Below are 26,116 nucleotides of genomic sequence, written 5' to 3' on the forward strand. Positions count from 1 at the left end.
TTGGTAATTGTTAGGCAGTAGTAAATACGTAGTATGGCTGACACAAACCTTACGATACTCTTCATACCAACAGTCCTTCTTGCAAATACATAGTATGTTGTCTGTGTAGAATCAAGTGTTTCACTGAAATGCTGGATTGGACGTCTGTGAAGGCTTTCTTGCTTGTGCTGGAGACTTTAGCTAAATTATAATTGTCACAGGTAAGCAGTGCTTAAAAATGCATTCGGTTTCTTCATTTAGAGCACCTGCAAGTGTGATCAAGATTATACAGAGTGTCTGGCTTGTGCACGCATTCTAGGAACTAACGTCAAGATGTCTATGCTTCGTTGCAAATACTTTGATCCTGCCAATCGTACATGCCACTCTGTTTGATGAAGGGTGAAAAACGAGTACAAAAAGTTGTTCTAGCAAGTACGGGCCACATGTGAAAGCTTGAAAGCGACTCTGAATGTTGTCTGTTTTCACAGAGTCTATGAGAGAGAGGAAAGTACTGTTGTTTTTTTCAACATGACTTGGAACGGGTCATAGTGTCAGCAGGTGATTAACCGAAGCAGCTGTCATACAATGTTGTGTTTGGAGAAAGGCTGTAACGTGTTGCTGTTGATGTAGTTTAGAGTACACCTGTGCTGCTATGATGGTAAGATGTACCTGCTTTTGGGCGACTCAGGCTTGTCTAGGAGTTGGAATATGTTGCATTTTTTCACACTAAAAGCACGTTTTCTTTCTCTAACTTTTAATCCTGACACTACTGCCATCTATTATATAAATTTTTTTTTTACACACACCTTTGGTGCAAGACTCATTTTCATGGTGCAAATTGTATTGCTGCAAACATGAGGCAATTCGCTGTTAACGTGTCACTGCAATGTGGAACGAGCGTGCAGCATATATTCTGATGCTGCCGCTAGGCCTTAACACACTGTGCGATTAGTGTTTTAATGACTGCATGAGATTTTGCACAGGTTTTTTGAGATTGCTTTAGCAAGGACACTTCAGTACATGTGCCATGAACACAGCACTAGTGCGTGTCTTGACAATGCTTTTTATTTCTTTGTGTAGAATGTCGTGCATGCATTGCACATTGTCACCAAACAAATGAAGTTTTTGAATGAGCCGCAATTAGCACTCGCAATGTTTTTGAATCGCCATCGATATTGTTTTGTTCACTTGCTAGGTTTGCAAGCGTTTGGCTACATTATCTGTTCTACTTGGGTTTCAGGTGCAAGTTCACTTTGACGAGTTACATTGCTGGTCGAGATCTGACCACTATGGTTGGTTCCCAGTGTTAACGACTTGCTGTTGTGTTATTGTGTGCAGTTATTTACAAGCACCAATGCGTTTCACACTCCTGACAATTGTGTGCACATTGTCACAGGGCAGCTTTGGGGCCTTCGTTAATTTCACGCACTAAGAGAAGAGCATGCAGTTAGTATGGTGGTGCCATGCAGGACGAAATCGGCAGTGCAAAGGCTGTTCAGTTTTCTTCTTTTGAGCGTCGGGCAGTTGCGCTATCGTGCGGTTATTTCTCGGGTAAACATGCTCGTAAACAGCGCTGGTAGTTGACTTACGAGATGATTGTGGTGCACGTGCTTGAGCATTGCATTTGGTAATAGGTTGTACGCTTGTTGAGAGAGTTTGAATATTGTATCGCTATTTTTTAGAGAAATGAGTACGGATCTAGATGCATATGAAGGTGGGCAAGAAGACCAACTTATTTAGGTCACATCATGCACAAGACAAAACATTAATGAGTACACAATGTCTATTGTAACAAAAAATTACAATAACTGGAGACCCCTAAGTACTTCGATAGATAGCAGCGTAGATTACTTCTTGAGCCGAGTCACTTGGTATGAATCAATTGTAAGAAACAGTGCAAAAATTGAGATGCCTGTCTTGGTTTCTGCACTGTTCTTCACGAAAGATGTACAGCACCCTAATACTGGATTATGTGTTTCAGTTGGAAATTCAGAATTCATTGCGTTTCCCATGTGCATCTCGCTCTATGCTTTTTTTTCTTCACATTTTTTAATGATGCATTGTGTTGGCTGTATACGTAACCTGTTGTCTTTCCTTTGCAAACCACTCTTGCAGCAGTAACTGACCCGTTAAGAGTTTTTGCGTGCAGCCTTTGCCATATCAGTGCATGGTGCTCCTATTGAGCAGTAATGGCTGCCCACTGAAGTGAACACTGATGAACTGTGGTTAGTCACGCTAACTACAGTTTTCAAGCACTTGCAGCTTGCACAAAAGCACTGGCAGCCACACACTTCAAAGAAGTACTGACACTAAGTTTTGAAGGCAAGATAACTTGGATAGGTCTTTGTAAACATGCACGCATCTACAAAATGTCGCCGACCTGAAGGCCTCGGGATCAAATCCCGGCGACTTCACTTCAGGTGCACATTAAAGAACCACCAGGTAGTTGGCATTTCCAGAGCCCTCCACCACGGTGTGTCTCAATCATATTGTAGTCTTGGGACATGAAACCTAAACAATTCTCATATCATCGATCGAAGGAGGCTTTCAACTGCGATGTGCGGATGATTTGCTACCTACTGCAACAGAAAAAAAACAAGGCAAAAATGCTTTAAATGTCACTTGAATTTTGAGCACTGCACATGCCAAAAGGAGTGGGCCATTCATAAAAAAGCCAAGCTGATGCGCTAACTGCACGGTATGGTTACAGCTGCAAGAGTTTTATGCGGGAACTAAAAAATGGCTGTGGTTGGGCAGTGTTGTAATATTTGTCCCAACATTCTTTTTTACAGCGATTTTCATATCAAGCATTGTGATGAGTCTGTTTTAGGAGATGGTTATGAATAGTTATTATAAAAAGGCACTCATGTTTAAGTTTTAGCCCTTACATTTTTTTTTCTTTAGTGTTGGTTGCGAGCTAGTGTTTAAAAAGAAAAATTGTTGTCATTTCACAATGTTTCATTGTATTTATTTGCAAGCTCATCTACTTAAAAGCAGAGCACTGTACAGATCTTTTTACACGCCATGTTATATGTTTTTTTTTCTCTCTTCTATACACAAAAATCCTTGTCACCGAAGGAGACTTTGAAGACAATAAAAAAATGTCACAACAAAGCAGTATCATTTCTTACGTAGTAGGGGGTTTCTTTAGATACTCTACGATGTCAATGAGTGGCTTGCCGAAGTCGATCTTGAGTTTTGTGCGGCCAAAGTAGTTGTTCAATTCTTGCCACCTTTCCTTCGGGGTGTGCTCCTCGTTGTAGATAAGCCCTGCACATTAGGAGGAAAATCCTTATGCAGCAGTGCTCCGATGCTTACGTGTTGTTGGATGATTGGATACACTAATAAATTGAAGGAATGCTCCATAAACAAATTTCTTGCAGTGTTGTAAATTACGCAGTGTGTGCTCACACTTGCGTTGCTTTTTCAGTTTGAAGTGTCTGTCAATAATGTTAACCAATCAGGCCTGAGCAGATGCTATGAATATTGCCAACACAACTTAATATAACTGTATAGCTAAACTTGTTTACTAATTTAATGTGTGCTTTCTTGAGGACAGGGGAACTGATGCCTATGAGTTTATTGCAGGGGTAAAGCTTGTTATGGTTTAGTTGTGTTGGGCTCACTAGAGTAGAAGCAAAGCATATGACCTCTGCAAAAAAAAAAATGCACATTTTTTAGCAGGTCCAAAGACTTAAACACACACTCGCAGTGCTCTTGGCAGTGACTCCATTCGGCAATGTTTTTTAAGTTAACCCTGCTCTAGGGAACCATTTCTTGGTCATTCCGTTATCCACGAGGGTTCTTTGGTGGGCTAGCTGGTTCATAAGCGCTATGGCAAAACAGCGAGAAGAAACAAGGGACAGTGAACCGAAGCCACAATTCTTTATTTTAGTGCTACCACATTCGGTTTTTTAGCGTATTCCCTCAATATAGTTTAAGCCACAGGAGTGTTGTCACACTGTATATAATTTATTACGCATCTAAAATAACGTTAACTGTAACTTATTTCAGTTACCTTAGTTCCAGCTGCATAAGTTTCTTTGTTTACCTTATGAGGTTATATCATGATTGTGTAGTGGATAAACAATTCACTTTATTTTCCGCCCTTGCCTTCAGCAAGTGAATTATCTTTCACGGCAAGGCACCGTCGGATTCATGGCCTATGCTTGAAGCGGGCTGTGCCAAGAGTGAAAACTAACCAACCATCCAGATGTTCCCCGTGCTTTTGCAGTCTCTCTAATCATCAATGCCCGCAAGCAGTAGGCAATACCTGTTCTCTGAGCTTGGTAAAGAAGGGTGCCCACGATCTTGTGCTGCCTAGCGCAGAGGCCCGTCACGTTCCTCGGAAGCTGGTTTCCTCGCGAGTCCATGAACTGGCTCAGGATGAGCACGTCCTGCGGTTGAAAACGAAGCCGTTGCAACGCAGCCGTCCGAACTAAACGCGTGTCATATGATGCAGCGCCGATCCTGGTCACACTGCTCTAAAGTGATTGGCTCCCTTCTGCAGCTTGCGTATAGAAGCCAATGGTGATAGATAAAAGGAAGATAAATTTGCGTTTCATTGCTCGACACCACCTTCGTGAAAAACAGCAGATAACGAGGTCAAATTTTATGTGCTCTGTAGTGATTGAGACATAGCGGAAATTATCCCTGCCGGCAGCGAGTTGCATTTTCTTCCAGTTTGCTTTCTACACATCTACATCGCAATTACTATGTTACACTCGAAACCGTACAATTAACGTTTCCTATAGCTTCCTCGGCTTCATTATCGGCTGGTTTTCATTAACGGTTAGGCAATCATGATCAACAAATTTGATCGGGGTCAGGTACGACGCGACCAGGAATGACCGTGCAACATCGACCTAAGATGTTCTGCTGGGTTCGTCGCTCTGTCGTTTCGTAAGCGTTATTGAAATCCGCGTGAAAAGACGCATACAGAAGACCACTAGTGCAGTGCTTCTTACTTGCGTGCCCGTCTTTTTTGCGCTGTTTAACGAAGTGCTAACTCCGCACGCGTGACCCGGTCTTACCGTGTGGTTCAGCCTCTTCAGTCCCAGCCTGCATAGCGGGCACGCGGAGCTTGTGTGCTTCGGCTTGACCACGAAACCCTTGCGAGGAGAGTCGATGAACACGCCTTCGATCACCGTCGTGTTACCTTCTTGCCTCTGCCGAACTGCAAGGAAAGGCGCCGCGCAGATGAGCGTTTCCGCGCGTCAATCAGTACGACGGCGACTCACTTTCTTTCACGCGAAGCGTCGCAGAGGTACTCAGCTGCTTTCCCAGCGCCGGCCAGCGCAAGAGTTTTTCGAGCCCGAAACGCACTGTCCCCATGTGCAGCGCCATTTTCGCCAGCATTGTTTTACGTATGCCTGTCCAGTTGAGCAGAAAAGTTGAGAAAACGCGGGATAACCGTGAATTCAACGGCGATGCTTGCTTATGTATAAAACAATAAGTGAAGTCACCTACTGCCACACTTCAGCAAAGTTAATTTTTATTTTATGTTAGAAAACAGTTTTTTTGTGCCAGTAAAACAATATCTTTAAAGTATTTTATGTTTAAAATACATAATTGTTTGGTATGGCTTGCAGCGAAGTGGTGGTGAGAAGTGACAACTAAAGCTGCTAACGCAACTTGCATATCAAATGTTGTATTGAAAATTCAATTCAATTATAAGACTACATATTACAAATTATAAATGTTCGTTTTATTTTTTAGTTTTAAATCAGTGACTATTGTTTATCACTTTTAGATACGCAGCTGCGCATTTTCTTTAGTGGACCATGTGCTTTTTTCTGAACGTTTTCTGCCGCCCGCGTTTGGTGAACCGATCGCATAATTTAGGAGCAGCGTTCATTTGTGCCAACGCTAAAACCGATGTTCGCATAACACTTTCGCGAAGGCTCCATTCTTGCGGAGCCCCGCGACGTCGAGCAGGTCCTTCTTTGGGAGTTCGGGGAAACATCTGACTGAGACGAGGTGTGAAGCCCGGAACTTGTGTGCCCGCCGAGATGGATATGTCGAGTCCAGTGTTCAGCTTGAACCTCGGCACGCCGCTGTCAGTGTCCGCGCAAGCCGACAACGTCGAAGAGCAGCACCTGCAGCAGCTCGCGCGCCAGATCCAACCGTCGCCGCTGCAACCGCAACAACATGACTCGCCCATGCACCAGTCCCCGTCGACGCAGCAGAGGAATGCGAGCGTCATACAACCGTACGCGGCGAGCTCGGGACTCACGCCGCAGTCCCTCATGCAGCCCCAAACGCCGGCCGGACACGTTCACGTAAGGATCGCGGCTCTTTCGAGCCGGCCGTCTCGAGTGGCGAATAAAACTTTCAACACACTCACCCTAACGGGTCGGAGTTCGGACGTCTTGCAAACGTTGTGGGGGAGACGCTTGCAGCGTTCGTACCTACATCCTAAGATGCGGACCCAGTACGAGTATTAATTAGCACCTGGGAGCAAGCCCCAACGCTTGCTCAAATGAACCATCCGGTATCGCATGTATCTTTTGAGAAAAAAAAAAAAAGGCCCGAGAAAGTGCGTTTGAGTGTCGTATCTATGGCAGTGATCAGTCACAAACTGTAGTCTTAGGAAAAGATAACAGCATAGAGGGGACGTAGCTCAGTCCTGATTTACACCCCCAGAGAGCTCGTGCAGGGGGGTTATAAGCTTACGACGTTCCACGGCCAGGTTTCGGTATTCTCGAGTACTCCACTGCTAATAGCAAACCCGCGAACGAACTTGGCGTGCATTTTCTTAAAGGACTCGGTGACGGCCTTCATCGCGGCATGGTAATACTGCTGGCAGTGTTTTCACCGGCGTGCTGATCTAAAGTTAGGTGACAGCGGTTGCCTTGGAAGTGCATCGTCTTTTACTGATCTGAGAGGCAAGTGGTACAATTGGCGTGTTGCTGAAGTTCAGCCAGTGACTGCGATTGCGCAGAATCAGACATAGTTTCGAATTATTAATGCGGAGACAAAAAGAAAAGACGTAGACAACATAAGCGCAAACTTCAAACCACGTCGATCGTGGCTCGAAGTTTGCGCTTATGCTGTCTATGTCTCTTCCTTTTGTCTCTGTATTTTTTGCGCTAAGAATTCGAAGATGCATCTTTACCAACTTGCCGCACTCATCGGACATAGTGTCTGCTGGTGAAATGCCAAAGTTGCAAGGCCGCACATTTAAACTCCCCGGGCCCACATAACCTAGTAGTCCCTAGGATAGGCAGCCATTCCTTTCTCAGAAATAAGAAGTAAATGAACATGCTATATCACTGCAATGAACATGGCATAAATGAACACATATATCTTTATCTAGATAATGACAAATTTATTTTGTGCGGTTTCAAGGCTGCCTTGGTCAGATTGAAAACTTGCACCTCTTGTAAAAGCATGCTCTGGATAATTGTTTGCACAATTGATGACATCAATTGCTGTGTGTGATCATCATTAAAATTCCAGTTGCTACTGCTCTCAAACCCTTTAAATGTGTAGTATGGAAAGTAATGTATGCTTTTGAGGGCCAAACATGTGTTGTAATGCTTTTTACATCATTGTATTTGAACATCGATTTAATTTAAGTATGCAAGTAATTAAATTTTTAATGTTGGCTTGCGTAGCACTTACTTTCTCGGAACTCGTTTTTTATATTGCTGTGGCCCATCGTTTTTTTTGTATTGACCAGGTCTATGACTGCTTGATTCACTTGTAACTTTTCGGTCACGTTGTAGTGTGTCCGTTCTTCAAAATTACACTAAAATTAAAAAGTGAACTAGTTTTTACTAATAAGTTATGCTAGTGTTGTTTATTTCAACATCGTTGAGTTATTAATATTAAAGAAAATCAATGTCAAATGCTTCATTTTAAAATTTTCTGCCAAGATATCCAGTATTGATGTCAGGAATTTCAAAGTGTGTTTTTGTATTTTTGCCACAATGGCTCAGTGAAATTTCCTGATAATTGTTAAGCATCTGCTTTCCTCAGGAAACAATGTGTTTAATTTCTACCAGTTAAGAGCTACATAGGCATACCAGACAATGTCGAAATCTATGGCGTCATAGCGACTGGTACGAGAACATTAAGGTGGTGTCATTCCTCAAATTTTATTTTTGTGCATTTTTTTGTACCAAGGGTCTCGATGCAATAAGCTTCATGATTTTGGTATTGTGAAAAGTAATTAACTATTATGAGAAAAATTTATGCTTTTAGTGTTCCTTAAATGTACAGTGATTCACAATTGCAATCAGTGAGTTAAGAAAGCTTTATTCAGTTCTTGAAAATGGCTCATACTTCGCTTTCACTTTGTGTTTCACCCATGACAGTCTTCTGGTGCGACACCGACTGGTGCCGGTTCTACACCACACTCGGCTAGCGCAGGCCTGTTCCCATCGACACCTGGCCCTCCCATGACACCCATCACACCAGCATCAGCAGATCCTGGAATTGTTCCACAACTACAGTACGTTGCATTCTGAATATTATAGTTTAGCGTTAGCGTGATAGCGAGGGGTTATGGGAATAGTGTTATTGTGCTGCAAACGTTCATTGCAGACAGTGCCTAATAATTTAGTGGAATAGCATTTATGTGGTTTACAGGCTCCAGCGGGGGCACAGGCTCCAGCAGGGGGGAGGGGTGAATAAATTAAAGAACAGTGAAAAAGAAAACTCTTGAGAATGTTTGCCTTTGTCACCACCTGAAGCAGTGTTACAAGTTTTTTTAATTATAATAAAAGTAAATAACTATGAACCACGCACCAAACGTTAAAACATATATGTTGCTGATTTGTTTACATCAATCTTGCCCCGCCGCGGTGGTCTAGTGGCTAAGGTACTCGGCTGCTGACCTGCAGGTCGCGGGATCGAATCCCGGCTGCGGCGGCTGCATTTCCCATGGAGGCGGAAATGTTGTAGGCCCGTGTGCTCAGATTTGGGCGCACGTTAAAGAACCCCAGGTGGTCGAAATTTCCGGAGCCCTCCACTACGGCGTCTCTCATAATCATATGGTGGTTTTGGGACGTTAAACCCCACATATCAGTTGTTTACATCAATCTTCTAGTTAGGCCTAGAGACGATGGAAGGAAGAAGCCATCTGAAAAACTACGCTAACTTATCTGTAATACTTGGACATCGAAGCTAACTGAAGGCAAGCGAAGCTATTTTAAACTGTTGTTTGCTGCGAACGAAGTGAATCTTTCAACAACTACACCAAATCACTCCGAAGCGGGCATCTGAAACCGCCGCCATGTTTTACGTACACCACGTAAACCACGTCAGCACGGTAATGTTAAATCTGAAAAATAGCGTGCGTACGGTGAGCGGTACGGGTCACGTATGTTAGTGCGCATGCATACTTTGATACTGATATCCCGGTACGCCCGCTATCCAGCTAAGCCCTGTAAACTATAACTGTCTTAATGATGTGCATATTTTGTGTGTGTGTGTGTGTACGCATGTGTTGTGCCACAGTCAGCTCAAAGGGGTACTGACACCATTCTTTGAGGTAGAGTTTACTCTGCTATACAAATATGTTGTGTACAGATATGGCTTTCAGCAGCTCAGTAAATGCTGATAAGAATACATAAAGGTGACAAAGGTGCACTGGAAATGATGAGCAATCGTGCCCAGTTGCGAGCACAGACCTCTAGCTTGAGCCTCTGCTACACACTCAGTGTTGCTGTCCTTGCACCGATCTAGCTCCTCTTCGTTACAATTGACTCTCCAGTGAAAATGACGCCATCCTGGTGACTCAGTCATCTTTAGTGGCTGTAGAACTGTAATATGTCTTGAGTCTTTGAACGTGGACAACCTCGCAGTTACAATGTCGCATATCAGAAGGTGGTGTAAGAGGCTCAAGGAGGTAGTTGGAGTCTTTTTGAGAATGCGGTAAGGCCCATCGTAGTTTGGACGAATTTCAGAAGAGAGTCCTTTGTGCGATGGGCACTGACAGCCACATGAGGGAATTGGGCAGAACAGCGGGAGTCGAGTTGTGGGCGATTGTTTTCTGGCGATTCTGTTCATCTGACGTAAAGCAGCGGGCCAGCTGGCAACATTTTTCGGCGTGTCTCTTGGCAGGCACTTGGATGCATGCCCCCGAGAAATGGAAACTAGCTTTTTAACACTTTTATAATTAATTTTTCAGGGCGGACTCATTCATACTGGTAAATAATGGGCTCTTTAGGGCTTGTCCTTCCATTTGACGACTGAGAACTTGCATGTCAGTGCATACTTAAAAGAGGCCTAATCTCTCATAACATAAAAACATACGTTGTGCAGAACAACATGAAGAACTATTATTCTGTTGAAATTCCCTTGGTAGGTGAAGTAAGCGTGGGGTTTTGCAAACTCTGCTTCTCAATATTTAATGCAGCAGCTTTACAAACTGATAGAACTTTAAGCCACCTATAGCCAATACATTGCGTGTATTTTCTCCTGACTACTGTGCTGCTGTTAACAAACGAAGCATAAAAATCAGTAGGTAAAAGCCTAGAGAAAGCACTTCAATTATGAACTTTATTTAAAAGTCCAATTTGTTGTCTATTTTGAGGAGTTGTACTATTGCATAGGAAGGTTTTAATCAAGCATACTAAGACGTCTTTGCTCACAGTATCCTGATCGTGGTGTAGTCGTTACATGGCTTTTCACTGTTTCATGTGCCTTTATTTCCTGTCCTTGTGTGGTTGCACTGCCATTTCATTATGTTGTACAAGGTTGTAGGGTTCAATTGGTTGGTTGGTTGAAATTTTATTAAGGTCTTACAAAGTGTACATTAGCATGCAGCACTCGGAAGTAATCTGCAATCTTAAGTCACCATGTCTGTGATGCTTTTAGTGCACTCCATAAGTGTTGCAGCGGCTGAGAGATCCTTTGTTACTGTGAAAATTAATTGACTGTACTTGACTACACAGGGGTATTAGGTGTCAAGTTGTGTGAAGTTATTTTTCTTGCTTGCAGCTGTGATATCCTGCAGTTGTCAACACTACTGCAAGTTCACATTAAAAAACGGAGCTTGCAAACACAGTGACAAAAGAGAAGTCCGTGTTGTATGCCTTGTCTTTTGAGCGAATACATACCACACTGGCTAATGCGGCAAAAGGGCTATAGTTGGTTCATGTTGGCTTGGCGATGTGCTTGCGGCAGGGAGATGCTACAAAGAACACAGGACAGGGTTTGTGCTCATTTTGTTAAAACTGTGTCCTGTGTCTTTTGCAGTCTGTCCTCCGTAGTGTCTCCTTATTGTAAGTGCATGGCCATGCTGCACTAGCTAAGCAGTTAGTTTTTGTTAATATTGTGTCTAATAAACAAAGCAAGCCTTTAAATTTACACTTCTTTTCTCCATAGCTAAGCTCTTTGTTATTATAAGTACTTGAAGTTTTTAAAAATGTGTCTGTTGTATATATCAGCTCCATGATAAATGTTATTGGTTTGTCTGGGAAATGGTGACAAATTTTGGAACATGAGTCAGAAAACTGTGTCCCATTTGCACATTTGTATAAAACGAAAATGCATTGCCACAGGAACATTGTCTCTACGGTAAACCTGGGCTGTAAGCTGGATCTGAAGAAGATTGCCTTGCATGCCAGAAATGCCGAGTACAATCCCAAACGTTTTGCCGCCGTCATCATGCGCATTCGGGAGCCTCGGACCACGGCCCTCATCTTCAGTTCGGGGAAGATGGTGTGCACTGGAGCCAAGAGGTACTGCTTCCCTTTGTTTTGTGCTTGCTGAGATGAAAAAATGGCTGGCTGGGTGTGTTGGTTCATCGTATTACGGAGTGTAATGACTGTATCACTTGATGCAAAACTCAACAATTTGTGTGCTGCATGTTCACTAGCAGTAAAAGATGGCCGAACACTCTCACCACAGCATTCAGTGGTGAGCAACCAACATGTAAGAGATTTATTGCTTTGTTTGCATCAGTGGAATGATTTTTTGATTGCGATTCATCAAAATTTCGTGGTGCTGGAGAAGCCATCAAAATTGCACCAATGGAGTTGTTTTAGTTATGGCTGGTGCTGGACCCCTTGAAATTTGTTTAGGTTTCAAATGGTTCGGGAAGGACTTAGAGGGACCGACAACTGATGTTTGTGGTGTCTATTTTTTTTTTTTTTACCACAACGGGCAGCTTATCAGTCAGTGAATCAAATCACGGAATGGCAACGTGAAAGACACCGCGAAACATTTGTAATAAGAATTTTTCTATCTGCAGCGAATATGAAGTTGTATACTCACATGCTGTAAACAGCGAGAGCGAGAGCGTTTCGTGTTCGAGCCTGGCAGTTTATTGCGTGTGCGTGCGCCATGGCTCGAATTGGTCCACTGGCGGTTGTGATGGCAGTTCCGCCTCACACTGTGCAATGTCTTTTACATCGTAAGCAACAGAACATCGAGCGGGGTTGGATAATAATATACAGACTCCAATTTTGAGGACTGGCGCGCATGACGGCATCAGTCAACGCGACTGCGTACGGCAAAGTGATCGACTCTATAGACCATAATCCAGCTTCAAGGCTCTTTTGCTAGGCTGCTCCATGGAACAGTTTTTGTTACTTTTAAGCACGACTTAAAAATATAAATCCTAGTCACAACACAAAAATAAATCTGGAATCTGTCAATATATTTAATGGTATTTTAATCTCTACTGTGATACTTTGTCTATACGCACGAAACCTGAACAATATCAGACTGCACAGATTGCTATGTTCCCTGTGAAAAATTATGCAGTCTGGCACAAAGAACGACGGCAAGCAATCTAAGGTGCCACTGCAGTTGCAAAGCCATGGCACAGTGGGGATTGCAAACTCAGCGAACAGAAGAAATTTTTTTTTGCAGCATGTGAAGCAGTCAGTGCGACGACGACAATGCATAGAGGGAGCTGCAGTCAAATCTCGTTATAGCGAACTTCATATTAACGACTTTTTCAAAAATCTCCCTCCAAATGTCCATTAGTTTAATGTAAAGATATTTCATTACTATAAATTTCAGAATACTAAATGTTTTAGAATAGCGTATCGAATTTTATCGCTGTTATGTCTCCACTCTTCAAAATAATGAATAGCGATTTTATGAAGTTGCTCGCGGCTGTGGAAACAACGTTCATATCAGTACCTGCCACTATCATCATCATCAGAACGCCCGTATATTTCTCTTCGTGCCTTCCCTATTCAAATGTGCAATAGCCCATCCCACCACCGCCTTTGTTTGTTTTTCGTGTCGGGTTTGGGCGTTCCACCGCGGCGGCGCCTTTGTTCCATCAGGCAGCTTTACATGCAAGCTTATTACCTGCTGTTTTCTCATCTTTGGATTGGTGGTTGTACGTTCACGATGACTTTTGGAAGCAGCACGAAAGAAACGCGGCACAAGTGAAAAACGCAACATGAGTGACCTACGGGATGAAGTCGGCGATGATTCACCCGTGCATGCTTGACTAACCTTTGAACACTGTGCACAGTGCAATGACGAAGTAGGCACATCGGCTTAGCTGACGATGAATAAGATCCATATCATTTGTCGGGATAAGGAAATGGCGACGAGAGCAAAGACTGTGCTTAAAAACAACTTGCGCGAACCAACACGAAGATTCGGTATCTAACGTGGATGCTTCGAAGTGTGAAAGAAGGATGCGCATGCTTAAGAGTTCGTCTTGCAGCAGTCGAGCTGCTCTTACAGTCAAACCCCTTGATAAGAGGCACTGATATGAGACACCAACGCGCCTACAGTAAAATACGGGTTGATAAGAAAATGTATATGACGTACCTTGCTTATAAGAGACATCTCGTATAAAAGACAAGAATTGCTGTCCGAAGCATGCCTTTTATAAAAAGGTTTAACTGTATTAGGCAAAAATCGTGCCCTTCCTAAAATAAACGTGCATCGATTTCGTAATAATTTGTGTGTTTTTGCGCTTATTAGAGCACAACACGATTGTAGAATCATGTAGTTGCTTTTACGATTTTTGTGCAAATTTTAATGCTTAAGCTTCAACGACTTTTCAAGATAACGAATGACTTTCAGCGGCCCCTTAAGATTTGTTGTATCGAGAATTCATTGTATACACACACACATGGGCTACCTTGTGCATATGTATGTTGTTACTGTGGCCCCTTCTTTGAGATGAAGCACAACTGAACGAAACAAGAGATACTGCTTGTGTGACAGCATAAAGACAGCAAACAACAATCTTTGTAAAGTGAAGGCCACCAGTCTCTCAGCAGAAACTGAAAACTAGATGAAAAAAAGGGAGAGTCTCAAATTTTATTTTGCCCAAGGAGAATCTATCGGCAATGCTGTGGTGTTTTCATTGTGACATTCATTGCAGATTGTTAAGTGCTCGCAAACTGAAACACGACAGATCAAGTCTGAGCAGTGCAAGTACTTTTGTTTCTGTCTTAATTGTTTCTTGTCATATCGACGTTATTTGGACTCGAACACTTACACCGGACCCTTCAGTGCGGGCCTTGAGCGTCCTGATTCGCAGTGACATACGATTACCTCGAGAATTTGCGCATGCCAGTCGTTATGCTAAAAGTTTTGATGTCGCATTTCACTCCGTCAGCACTGTACATAGGAACTTGATTTATTGGTGCAATTCTTTGAGAAGCAGTGTGTTGTAAAAACAGCGTTTATCAATGCAAGCTACTTGTTAAAGCAACAGCTTCAAAGAAACCAGCGGAAAGTTGGCAAAATTTCAAAAGGCAGCAAATGGCAAAAATATAGAAAAAAGTAAAAAAGAAGTTGTGAGTGGCAAAGCAACAAACAAAGAGCTGTGTGCTACTTGTGTCGGTGCAACGACATTTCATTCTTTACTTTCAGTGAAGAGCAGTCAAGGTTGGCCGCCAGGAAGTATGCTCGCATCATCCAGAAGTTGGGTTTTGACGTAAGTATTTTCTAATTGCATTTCTAGTGCATTGCAATGAAAGGTCAATCGGTGATGAGTAGAGACCTGATTATAGGCAAATGCCTATATGGTTTTTTGCGTTCTTATGGTGCCACTTTGATATATGAGCATGAGTTAGAGGTAAAGAAGAGCTTTTATAGTTTTTTTATATGCCTATAAATGCCTATTTTTCACATTTGTGCCTAAATTTCTGTAATGGCCTATAAATGCCTATCTTCAAAAACGGCACTTATGTGAATGCTATTTAACCTCAAAGTTTGTTTTCGAGTACAGTTGGAGACTCGTATTCATGTTAGCAGGCAGATCAGAACTCTGTGGGGTGCAGCCTATTCTCATCTCTCAAGTTCCTTTCAGCATTGTCAAGGCTACAAGGCTTTTTATCCAATAGGAAGGCCAATTAGCCTCTACACATGTAGTATTTATCCGCGTCGCATCGTCTGCTTGGCACCTCTCGGGTGTCTGCTCGCACGGGTATGGAACAGGAGATGCTTTTGTGCAGCCGCAGGACGAGAGAGAACGAATGCGAAATTGTGGAGTGTCATCAAGAGAAAGTACAGTGTAGATTTAAAAAAAATCGTATGTTTTTTTGTTTTGTCATTTACTTCTTAAATGGCGCTTCACTAGGTCACACGAGAAATCTTACTTAAACACTGGAAGTTGTTGCGTGCCCAATGAAAAGCTTTGCACCACTTGAATTTTTCAATTGGTTCATTACAAGCATCGTAAACATGATGCGAGGAGGTGAGCTTGAAACCTTTGCTATTTGTCTAGTGTAGGCTTCGCAAGCCAAATTCCTTCCCTGCATGCCCTCCTCGGTATCGGAGCGACTCGGAGCCGGAAGATCACACGACAAAGATGCATCAACTTGTCATGCGCACGCAAGGTTACATTTGTAGGACATATTGATGCTAGGTCATGCACGCAGGCGACGTTGTGCCGTTTCAACGTTCTCTCTATCGTAGTGGCTGTTTCTGTGAGATGGATGCCTCTTTGCGAGCACGTTTCAGAGTGGCTGGCATGGATCATGTATTCTTACCATGATACACAGCGTCGAGCCACTGGAACTTCTCTAAGAGATGATGCACAAAAAACGAGCCAAGCGTTGTGCATGTTGACGCCAGCACGATGCAAGAATGGCAAGAACACCCACGCAAACGAAACGGAGGCAGCTTAGTCGTGCATCTCGCACGATACGAAGTTATAAAAAAAGAAAAGAAAAAAGGGTGCATAGAGTCTGTTCGTTTTAATATTTCTGTCAAGCTTCATTCTCCTTTTCAGGCAACAGATTGCACAAAGGGACACACACCTCCTTCAATAATTCTCGCAGTGTCACTTACTACTTTGACGCACGCAGGACCATACCTTGTTGTATACATCCCTTCCAACATATTTGGGCGCGCGACCGTGAGATGAAGGTCAAGTGCGTTCAGTCTGACATTTTCACCTCTTTCCAGGGCGCATAGTATGTCAAACTTTGGCAGATGAAATCAGTCTGACATTTCACCCCTTTTCAGGACGCGTAGCATTGCAAACCTTGGCTGATGGAATCCTAAGTGCCCAGTGCGTGCACTCCTCTTGCCTGCTCGAAATTCTCAAACATGGTGGAGCGCACTTTAAAACAGAAGGGATTGACCCTGTGTGGTTAGACCAATTTAATACGAGGCAAAAAGACCCTTCTGGCCTATTACCTACTGGCTATTTGCCCCTGTGTTGCTCTTCTCAGCCATGACCCAGGAGTGTGCTTATTCGACATTTGGCACCTAACTCGCCATGCCCGACTAGAAAAAGGAGGGACCGAATTCTGCAAACCCTGCAGGAAAAATGAGTAACTTGTGCACAACTAAAGGACCACACCTAAATTTCGACCTCTGGGAGGTTTAGGGGCCCTTCAATAAACTGTACAGTCTATAAACTATAAGTTTGGAAAAAGGCAGGTAATAAATGAAAGTCTTGTATGTGAGTTAATTGTAACGATTGTAGGCTGTTCTGCGTATTAATCACACTGTGTTCACTCTGAAATTTGATGCTTGACAATTGCTTTGCAGGCCAAGTTCCTTGATTTCAAAATTCAGAACATGGTTGGCAGCTGTGACGTTCGTTTTCCCATACGTCTCGAAGGCCTTGTCCTCACACACAGCCAGTTTTCAAGGTTGGAACGTTTGTATTCACTGTTGCATATTCTTGCAAGACTTGGTTGATGCAAACAGCTTGCAATGTGTGTAGTCATGTGCGTCTGGAATGACTAGCTTGTTTTCAACTAGTCATTTCAGACTGCCACGATTTCGCACGTTCTACGCTGCTCAGTCTTATCAAGCTAGCTTACTTTTATGTTTCTCTAAGGCTATTTCTTACCAAGTTTGGACTTAAATGGGTACTAAAAAAACATTTCGCAGCTGAAATAGCCCATAAGATTGATTACCATGAACATGCGTATTTCATCTGCGAAATATCAACAATGTATATAGCTCGAAAGGTTTCTTGTACAGTCAAATCCGGCTACAACAAAATTGACGGGATGCGTGAAAAAATTCGTTGTAGTGAAATTTCATCTATAGACCACAAAATTTGGTAAGATCTGATGACTGTGACTCTTCCTTTAGTCCTAGCCAGGGCTAAACCCAGAAATTTTTTTTTTCTTTGGGGGGGGGGGGGGGGAGCACAGGCCTGGTGTGCCACCCCCTGGGCCACACCCCTGTTCCCAGCAAGCACACGCATTGAACTCAACTCAGCCGTACCTGGCCAAACACTGAGTGAACGTATTTTCTAGCCTAAAGTGATCAAAATACTATACAGAAAATTTGGAGCTCATGTCGGGGTGACGGTTATACAAGAATTTTGGTGGACAAGTTGGCTTCACCATATGGCTTCCCAGAAATGCAAAAAAGGCAGCCTTTTGTCAATTGGTGAATAGTTCTCTCTTCCTCCTGTGGTTTGTGGTTGTGGGTGCCGGTTATATGCAGGAGTTGGTTACGGAAGAAAATACTGTATTCAGACTACCCTTGGGGCGTGCCGAGTGCACAACTCGCCACTACCATGGACATAAGTGAACGACGGGAAAGCCGTGACGCTTAGTGTTGTTTTATGGCTTTATTACCTTTAAAGTACGGCTGTATTACCTGGGCACTTTCGGATCAGATTCGCTATAGATGAACAAGATGATAGTGACCGCGGTTTCCTGTGCAGCAGTTCATACAGTGTACAGAATTGCTGTACACTGTCTTGTAAGACTAAAATCTCAGAAATGCATCTCAATATTGGCAACGGCAAAGACAAAATTTATTGGAAGCTGGTGGATTTATTATAGGAAAAATGTACTGCATTTGCAGTAATACCTGGCCATGTACTTCACGTTTTCAATGAATTTGTACTTGTGCTATAAGTTTCTAGCAAACTGGTTGGCTCTATTGGTAATCTGACCATCCCAGGAAGGCGTCCGTCCTGGGTTCAATTATCAGACGAAGATGAAATTTTTAACAGCGAAGAAGCTTAATTTCAGAAAATTTCATATGGATTTTGTTTTTGTTTTTTTCCTTTGTGTTGCAAACTGGTTGTGCTCAGTTTCTGTTTTTTGGGCTTTGGTTTTGTCACTTCCTGTTTTGTTTTTTTCTGCACTTATGCCTGTTTTGAGTGGTATGGCATCTAGTTTCCGCGTTTGTGAGCGTAGCTCTGTTCCAACAACCTGAGAAAAAAAAAAAAGCGCATCTTTTCACTTTTCAGTTACGAGCCCGAGCTCTTTCCGGGACTCATCTACCGCATGGTGAAGCCTCGTATCGTCTTGCTCATCTTTGTATCTGGAAAAGTCGTGCTCACAGGTAAGCGGTGCACCCCCTCCACTGAAAGCAGTTGCATCCCTATCACTCTCAGAATTGTCCCTTGCATGTCAGTTATCATGAGCCCAATTTCCACAAGCAGCTGCTAGAGAAAATTGTGCAGTTATTGTTAATGGTTACTTACCATTTTATTGCTCTCTTTGAAGTAACGCAGAGCTCTCTTAAGAGCTCTGCGTTACTTCAAAGAGCTATAACAAACCTGCTGCAGCTGGTCATTGAGCTGTTGTCAGAGGAACTGATATGGGGACATGACTTTAAGAATGGTAAATTTGCTCAAAATGCTCAATTTTTCATTTTATTTTTTTCTGCAATCCTGAGACCATGTTTTACGCCATGGTGAAATATTAGACCAAAATTAGAAGTCGAGAAAAATGCATTTCACTAGTGTGCTGTCATTAAAAACCATGACAAAATTGAGCTTTAGAATATGCAAACATGACGCTTTCCCTTGGCACAGTGCCACCGCATTGTTGTCATTGTAAAGAGGACAGATCGAAGCCCAAGATAGCCTCAATGCTGCAATGAAAAATAAAGCCAGCCTCCTTCCGAGTCTGATTTTCTTCGCATCTAGCTCCATTTTTTCTTGAGCGCCATTTTGTTAGTTTTCATTTTTGGAGCAGTTGCTGCCAGTCATCCCTGTGCCATTTCACAACAAATGAAAATATAGAGCCATGCTGTTTTCTTCGCTTAGGTCCTGAGACATTGGTGAGTGCCGTAAAGCTGTCCATATTTGAGCGCACATCATACAGATTTTTATAATTTACTTTTTGTAAAAGTTGTTTGCAAGACAATATGTGTCCGTAAATGTTTTTTGCAAGACAATATGTGCAGGACTTTCCAAAAAGTTCTTTGTGTTCCTATTTAAGTATTAAAGAGTAAGCCAATAGCATTACTCTGTGGAGGGGTGCTTCGTAGAAGCGATGACCTTTAGAGCGTGCCAAATGTGAGCCTGTCGCACCATCTTGCCACTAATTACGAAAACGCACTGAAGTTTCGAAGCTCTGAAGACCTCCAAACGGTCTATGGTGTATATATATGGCTTGCCGTTAGCACTTCCGACAACGAACGCTTCGTGGTGTAGTGGCTAGCGCGGCGCACTGAGAGTCAAAAAGTTCCTGGTTGGATTCCGCCCGAGAGATGCTTGCTTTTTCTTTTTTTCTTTGAAATCAGTTGGTATGTGATTTATGTCATATCTGTGACGGATATACGTCAGCGGAGGCATGGTGGACCCCAGCATAAAGCACTTTCGCCTTAAAATAAAATTTATGAGCAGGGTATCCCTGCAGTGAGTGTGCTGGTTACAAGGTTTCCCTGTCAGGCTTCCACTGAAGATTTTTTGTACACAAATGTGTACAATGCTTGTTTTCACTGATTCTGTTGATTAGTGGCTCATGAAGCACAAGATACATGGACTTTTTGATGAATTGAACCTTTTGCATAATAAGTGTGCCTTTGCAGAGCATTGTCAGGCGCTTTGCTGAAGGCACTGCCATGCTCAATGAGTAGTTTGTTCTGTGGTTCCAGTGAGCAACAACAAAAGCATAATTTTTGTTTGCTCAGAATGAACATAACCCAAAATGAATTCACACTTTGTTTCTGGTTTGAGATTTGGTTCTATATATAAAAAATAAACAGATCATGAATGGCTTCAGGATGAATTGATATTCAAGTACAACTTAATTAGAATGAATTACTATAACACTCGTAAATTACTATATATGATGACACATTTACAGGCAGTCCTTCATGGGTGGCATTCAAAAAATTTTAACGCGATAGCTTTAAAGAGCTCGTCTTGCAGAAATTCTGGTGTTGTTGGCTAGAAATTCACATAGACAGTAGCGTCAGATTTTTGTTTGGGTATTTTTGTGATAAATTCTATGGCTATCGCGTTCAACTCTTAAGGGTTTGCCAATTTTTTTGCAGGTGCCAAAGTAAGGTCTGAAATCTACGAGGCCTTTGACAACATCTACCCGATACTGAAGGGTTTCCGCAAGCAGTGACCGGTGCAGCGACTCGCGGAGGAAGAGTTGATGTGTTTCAGCATCATCATAGTGCATTGTGTAAATAAGTGCTCGCGATTCATGCACTGCCAAGGCCACAATGATGGTTTGGGAAAGAACTCTCACGTGCACTTGCAACGTTTGTGGCATGTTTCGGGACTGATTGTGCATGCTACAAGAAAGGACAAGAGACTTTTCTAAATTGTGTTGTGTGGCATAGTGCAGACTTTTTCTGATGCGCAAGACGCTTGTAGGCTGTGGTTAACTGCGTCTGTGTTGTTTCACTTGTAAATAGAATTAGAAAAAATATATTAATTGTACCTTTCCATTCTTTATAGTTGGTCTGCATTGAGTTGCAAGTTTTGCTCAGCTTGAAACTTGTTTCAATTTGAGTTCTTCCGGAGCTGGCAAAAACAATGTTTTCCGTATTCATAGTGATTACAAGATGGGTGGCCATTTATATGTAAGTGCTACTGCCATGTTTGTTCTGTTGTTTTTAAAAGTCCCCCAGTACAGTGGCTTTAGCAAAGCATTGTGCAACTTCAGCTATAAGGTAACGTGGTAAGTCCTACACCCGCCATGTACTTTAGGCAAAGCTTACATACCTTTTTCTTCATAACCACAAGAGCTACAGTAATTATTTTACTATCATTGTGATCTTGAGCCATCCCTCTTCTTACCGAAACAGATGTAGCACTGAAAATTGTGATGCTCATTTTTTGTAAACTTTTTCCTTCAGGTACCTAATTATCACTCGATAATAGCTTTTAGATGTCGTGTTGCAGAAGCACACTTCCTCACACAACAATAGATCTGCATCAGCATATTGTCTATTACGTTATCTAAATATAGGCCAAATTCTTTGATTCTTAGATACTGTGCTTGCTGAGAAAAAAGAACATTAGTAGAAAAAAGCATGTTTTGAGATAATTACTGTAAAGTTGAAAATCTGCATTATTTCAAAAGTACAATGAGATAACAGCAAATTGACAGACCCGTTCAATAAGCATGAGCCAGATACTCATTCCCAATATCATTTTTTTCTTTTTGTGTTGAAACTTCTTGCCTGGCGAGCCTGCTATGTAGCTGTGTCAGCGCAGTACTGTTGACACAGTTCAAGGGTGCGCGGACAGTAATTCCAAAATAGTTCAGCACATTCACACGTGCTATATTGCCATCATCAAAAGTGAACACAGCATCAAAAGTGCATGCATATTTACCGCGTTTGGTGCCCGAGGAAGACGTTATTTTTGGAGTGCGCTCCTACATGACTGTCCGATGACTCGTTATCGTTTTCAGTTTTCCTGTGGAGTCGTTTAGCAAGTAATTTTCGATGAGCTAGTTCCAGATCATTTGGCTTAACAGCCGCTATAAAAGATGCTGGAAGGTGTTTATGAACGAATGGTTCACCATTCAACTGGGCTTTATTGAATTTACACCAAGTTTAGGCATCCTTCGAGCAAAGGTCATATGATTGATTGGTATCCTTTGATGCCATGTGAAATTATGTGGACTGGACAGCTTTTTTCATGTCCTCCAAGCTGGCTCTATTTCTTTTAATGGCCCAATGATAATAGTTTTAGTGCTTGCCAACTAGGACACCACTAAGAGGTCCCCGACCAGATATAGATTTCCTGACAGAAAGCTCGATGCCCATGCTTTCTTTCATTTTCACAGTTCTGGCCCCATTCTTTTCCGAATGCACTCCAGCTTCCAAACTGTAACTTCTCCATATGGCAACTATGCTTGAACTGCAAAGGATCCCTTGCTATATAAGATTGGGGGCATGGCAGGCCACTGCACGAGCTTTAAAATACGTCATTTTTAGAAAAAAAAATTATCAACACAAAGAAATGACTGATTCTGGTTCAGAAAAAGTTGCAGATTTCAAATAATGCTAAGAGAAAAAATGATTTTTAAAACTATTTTGCTTACCCTTTCCCTTAAGAAACAGACATCACAATGGATAAGCACGTGTGTTTGTTTTGCGGCTCCAGAATGGAACGCGTTTGATATAAATTTCATGCAGACAGGTGTGCATATACTTAGTGAGCATCTAGTTCCATGTTTTCTACCTGAAAAGATTGTAGCTTAGAAAAAATGAATTGTAAAAGATGGTACTTTGAATGCATATACATATCCGCTGCATATATTTTGTACAGGCGTGACTAATTGAAGTGTTTAATTTTTCTCGCGCGATCCGGCATGTGCTGTAGCATTTCCATCATTAGAGCTTTACCAAAGCACTCGTCAGGATGCACAAATCTTATTTATACCGACAAATACGTGTTTTAGAAGCAGTCACAATTTTTTGAGCGGGACTACTGCTTTAGTTGCAGAGCGAATTGGCTTCTGCGCTTCGGTCATCTAGGCGGAACCTTTCCTGCCTTCTTAAGTTGTACCCGACTATAGGTATAATGTCCACAGCATGGTTCTGTAAAAATGCAAGCATACAGTTGGCCATAAAATAATTTTATCCTGCATGTGTGTGTACTGCCTTTGCGGTGAGGTTCCTGCTGTTGGCTGCCTTCTCCGAGTGGATGTGCAATTCTTCGCACATGTATAGGCGTGTCTAGTTATCGCTTTTGCCTGTGACTCTACCTTGGTGCAACAGGTGTAATTAAACTTTGGAGCAGACTGGGAGAATGCTAATGCTTCTACAGCGCTCTTTGCACAGAAGAGTGACCGCAATTACCACTGTGGCAACATCTTGCATCAGAATTGTGATAATCTACAACTGCCTCGCAGAAGCAATAACCTGGCATCTCTTGAAGCACGAGCATCTGTCCAAATATTCTGTTCACAGCAGGCATGCACTCCCGTGGCCCGTATTATTGCGTGGTTGACTGTACATGCGCTCCTCGGTAAGCTTTAAAGGAGTGCCGACGCAATTTTGAGACGTCTTGAAAGCGGCGCTTTTCGTTTTTTTGGTATGCAAGCGTTAGCATTATCCACCTACCAGAATTGCACAGCACATGTAAAATATGTTAATTTAATTTTAAAGTTTGCATCTATGAGTATTAAGCCAGCCTCAACGTAATGGACATTGTGTCGAGTCAACACAGTTCCACTGAGTTTGCAAACTCTACGTGCTGTGTGCAGCAGGAATCATTGTGCAGGTCACGGGATGCCAATTCACTTAACTCACTGTTGTTTACATTCATCATGGACAGATGAGGGTTCCGTCTCTAGAGAGAGGGGAGTTGCTATCTAACCATCACATCACCTGCCATGACACGTCACTGAGAAGTCACTCCCCATGATATCGAACCAAAGATATTTTTTTTGCGGTAGTGCTTTTACAGTTATATTTGTGCACCTCCAGGCTCCGCAGTACTCTTTAGGGTTCTCGACACCAGTGTTTTCACTTATAGTATTTGAAATTCGTTGTCGGTACTCCTTTAGCTCTAGCTTGACTAGTACTAGAGTAAACTAACGAATACAAGCCATGTCTGATTTCATGCAACATACTAAATGATTGTTTACAATAACGAAGTGGTAATGCTACGGAAATGATTCCTAGGACACAGGTGTTAAAACAAAATGGCTAAAGATATATATTTTCCATAAAACATGCAACAATCGACATAACTAGTAAAAACGGTGCGCCTAAGACATATTTAAAATGCACCGTGGCACTCTCACTTTTAAAATACTTTGTAAATTTAACACGATAGCTCGAAAAAATACAGAAAAAAATTGGGCGCGCGGGCACAGATACAAACAACAGAAAATATACTATGTAGTTTGTGTTGGCGTCGGCACGCCTGTGTCGGGAGCCCTAATGTTACGCTTCAACAGCGGCCGTTGCGGCCTTCCAAAAAGCCTCGCAAGTCTTGGAGCACTGTCTTGTGAAGTTCGCCCATGTCGTGCGTCCCGTCCAGGTAAGTGACGTCGATATGGGCGTCCTTGATCTCCTGCAAGTTCTTGATGTACATGGGCCACACGACTTTATCGAAGTACCCGGGCACGTCAGCCGGGTCGTAGGTGCGAGTCAAGCGCCTCGCGTAACACTCCTCTCGCGGCAGCGTAAAGAAGTAGCGCTTATCGAACAACTCGTTCAGTCTGGGATTATTGAAGATGATGTGGCCGTCGATTATGAGCAGTCGCAGACCAGACGGCTGACGCGACGTGCAGGCAGTGACGGCGTCCATCAGCGCGTCCCAGTCGACGCTCGACAGAGCCTCCCAGTTGGCGTGGTTCAGTTCGGTGATCATTTCGTGTTTTGGGTCGAACTTCGAGCGGAAGAAGTCGTCCTGATGCAGCACCACGCAACCCTCGAAGGCCTTTCGAAGGTGGTTCACGAGCGAAGTCTTGCCGCCGTTCGTGACGCCGGAAACTCCGACGAACATCCAGTTGTTCAGCATGGCGATGGTGAAGGCGCTGCGTATCGCACAGTTGGCACGGTGACGAAGAGCCGCGAACTTCACAGATAAATCGCCCGCATCTTGCAGGAGGTACGCGTACCACGTGTATTGACGCTGTTAAATTCACTTTTCACAGATGCGTAATTCTTAGGCGTGCGAGATCGCTCCTAACTTTACTGCAAGGTCGTATGTAGCGATCTTATCATTTCAAGACCGACTGAGCGACACGTTCATTGCCACCGCGATTGCAGCAGACGATTACTGGCAAGGTTCCTTTTGGCGTTGCATAAGTCAGTTGCCAGACTTTGGGATGGTTGTTGCCAAACTGCCGCTAAATTTGGCTAAGCAATTTTTTAGTGTAGTTGTGGCTTCTCCGGAAAGAGTTTGGTGCCATCCGGTAGCGTCCTCCGTCGTAGCGCGCGGTCGACGCGACACGATTTGTAGGGCTGCTAAGGGCAATATATGAGGGTAACAAGGCACACATTACATGTGAAGGGCGTACATACACAGAGCCCGTGTACATTCGAAGAGGTTTAAAACAGGGGTGCCCTCTTTCGCCATTGCTGTTCACACTGTACATTAGAGGAATGGAAAGACGACTAGAGGAGAGTGGATTGGGCTTTGATTTGTCACACCGAAGCAATGGAGTGTTAGTGGAGCAACGGATTCCGGGATTGATGTACGCAGACGATATAGTGCTGCTGGCGGATAATGCGGAAGAACTTCAAAAACTGGCTGACATTTGTGGTGATGAGGCAACGTACCTAGGCCTACATTTTAACCCAAAGAAATCTGGAGTCATGGTGTTCAACGAGGAAGCTCATGTAGCACCAATAAGGATACAACAGGAAGCCATACCATTAGTAAATAAGTACAAATACTTGGGGATCTGGCTTAATGAAGGAAAGGGCTACCTGAATGCTCATGAAGAACACCTCAAACTGAAAGGGAGACGAAATGCAGCAGTAATGAAACATAGAGCACTTTGGGGACACAATAAGTACGAGGTAGTACGAGGCATCTGGAAAGGGGTAATGGTGCCGG

The 26,116-nt window shown here is 43.0% G+C and overlaps 3 protein-coding genes across 3 annotated transcripts in view; 1 reads left to right on the plus strand and 2 right to left on the minus strand.

The window, feature by feature from the left end:
- The window catches only part of mRpS18A (mitochondrial ribosomal protein S18A), an 18,369-nt gene extending 13,018 nt beyond the window's left edge, over positions 1 to 5,351 (minus strand). Inside the window, exons 1-4 of the mRNA XM_075867532.1 lie at positions 5,220 to 5,351; positions 5,013 to 5,155; positions 4,253 to 4,376; positions 3,111 to 3,249 (exon numbers count right to left, since the gene is read on the minus strand). Of these exons, the coding sequence (XP_075723647.1) occupies positions 3,111 to 3,249; positions 4,253 to 4,376; positions 5,013 to 5,155; positions 5,220 to 5,337 (524 nt within the window). The 5' untranslated portion in view covers positions 5,338 to 5,351. The remainder of the gene's footprint in view (positions 1 to 3,110; positions 3,250 to 4,252; positions 4,377 to 5,012; positions 5,156 to 5,219) is intronic.
- Positions 5,352 to 5,849: 498 nt separating this feature from the next.
- On the plus strand, positions 5,850 to 21,033 carry LOC119166887 (TATA-box-binding protein-like). The gene is made up of 7 exons (XM_037418276.2): positions 5,850 to 6,260; positions 8,301 to 8,437; positions 11,493 to 11,672; positions 14,788 to 14,851; positions 16,918 to 17,021; positions 18,590 to 18,684; positions 20,629 to 21,033. The coding sequence occupies exons 1-7, from the start codon at positions 5,991 to 5,993 to the stop codon at positions 20,703 to 20,705; spliced, it is 927 nt and encodes a 308-aa protein (XP_037274173.1). The 5' UTR covers positions 5,850 to 5,990; the 3' UTR covers positions 20,706 to 21,033.
- A 3,205-nt stretch (positions 21,034 to 24,238) lies between these two features.
- LOC119166888 (nicotinamide riboside kinase 1) lies at positions 24,239 to 25,300 on the minus strand. Its single transcript, XM_037418278.2, has one exon. It carries the CDS (start codon positions 25,070 to 25,072, stop codon positions 24,500 to 24,502), a length of 573 nt encoding a protein of 190 aa, XP_037274175.1. The 5' UTR covers positions 25,073 to 25,300; the 3' UTR covers positions 24,239 to 24,499.
- Between the last annotated feature and the right edge of the window lie 816 nt (positions 25,301 to 26,116).

Source organism: Rhipicephalus microplus, chromosome 6 (assembly GCF_043290135.1).
Source record: "Rhipicephalus microplus isolate Deutch F79 chromosome 6, USDA_Rmic, whole genome shotgun sequence".
NCBI lineage: Eukaryota > Metazoa > Arthropoda > Arachnida > Ixodida > Ixodidae > Rhipicephalus > Rhipicephalus microplus.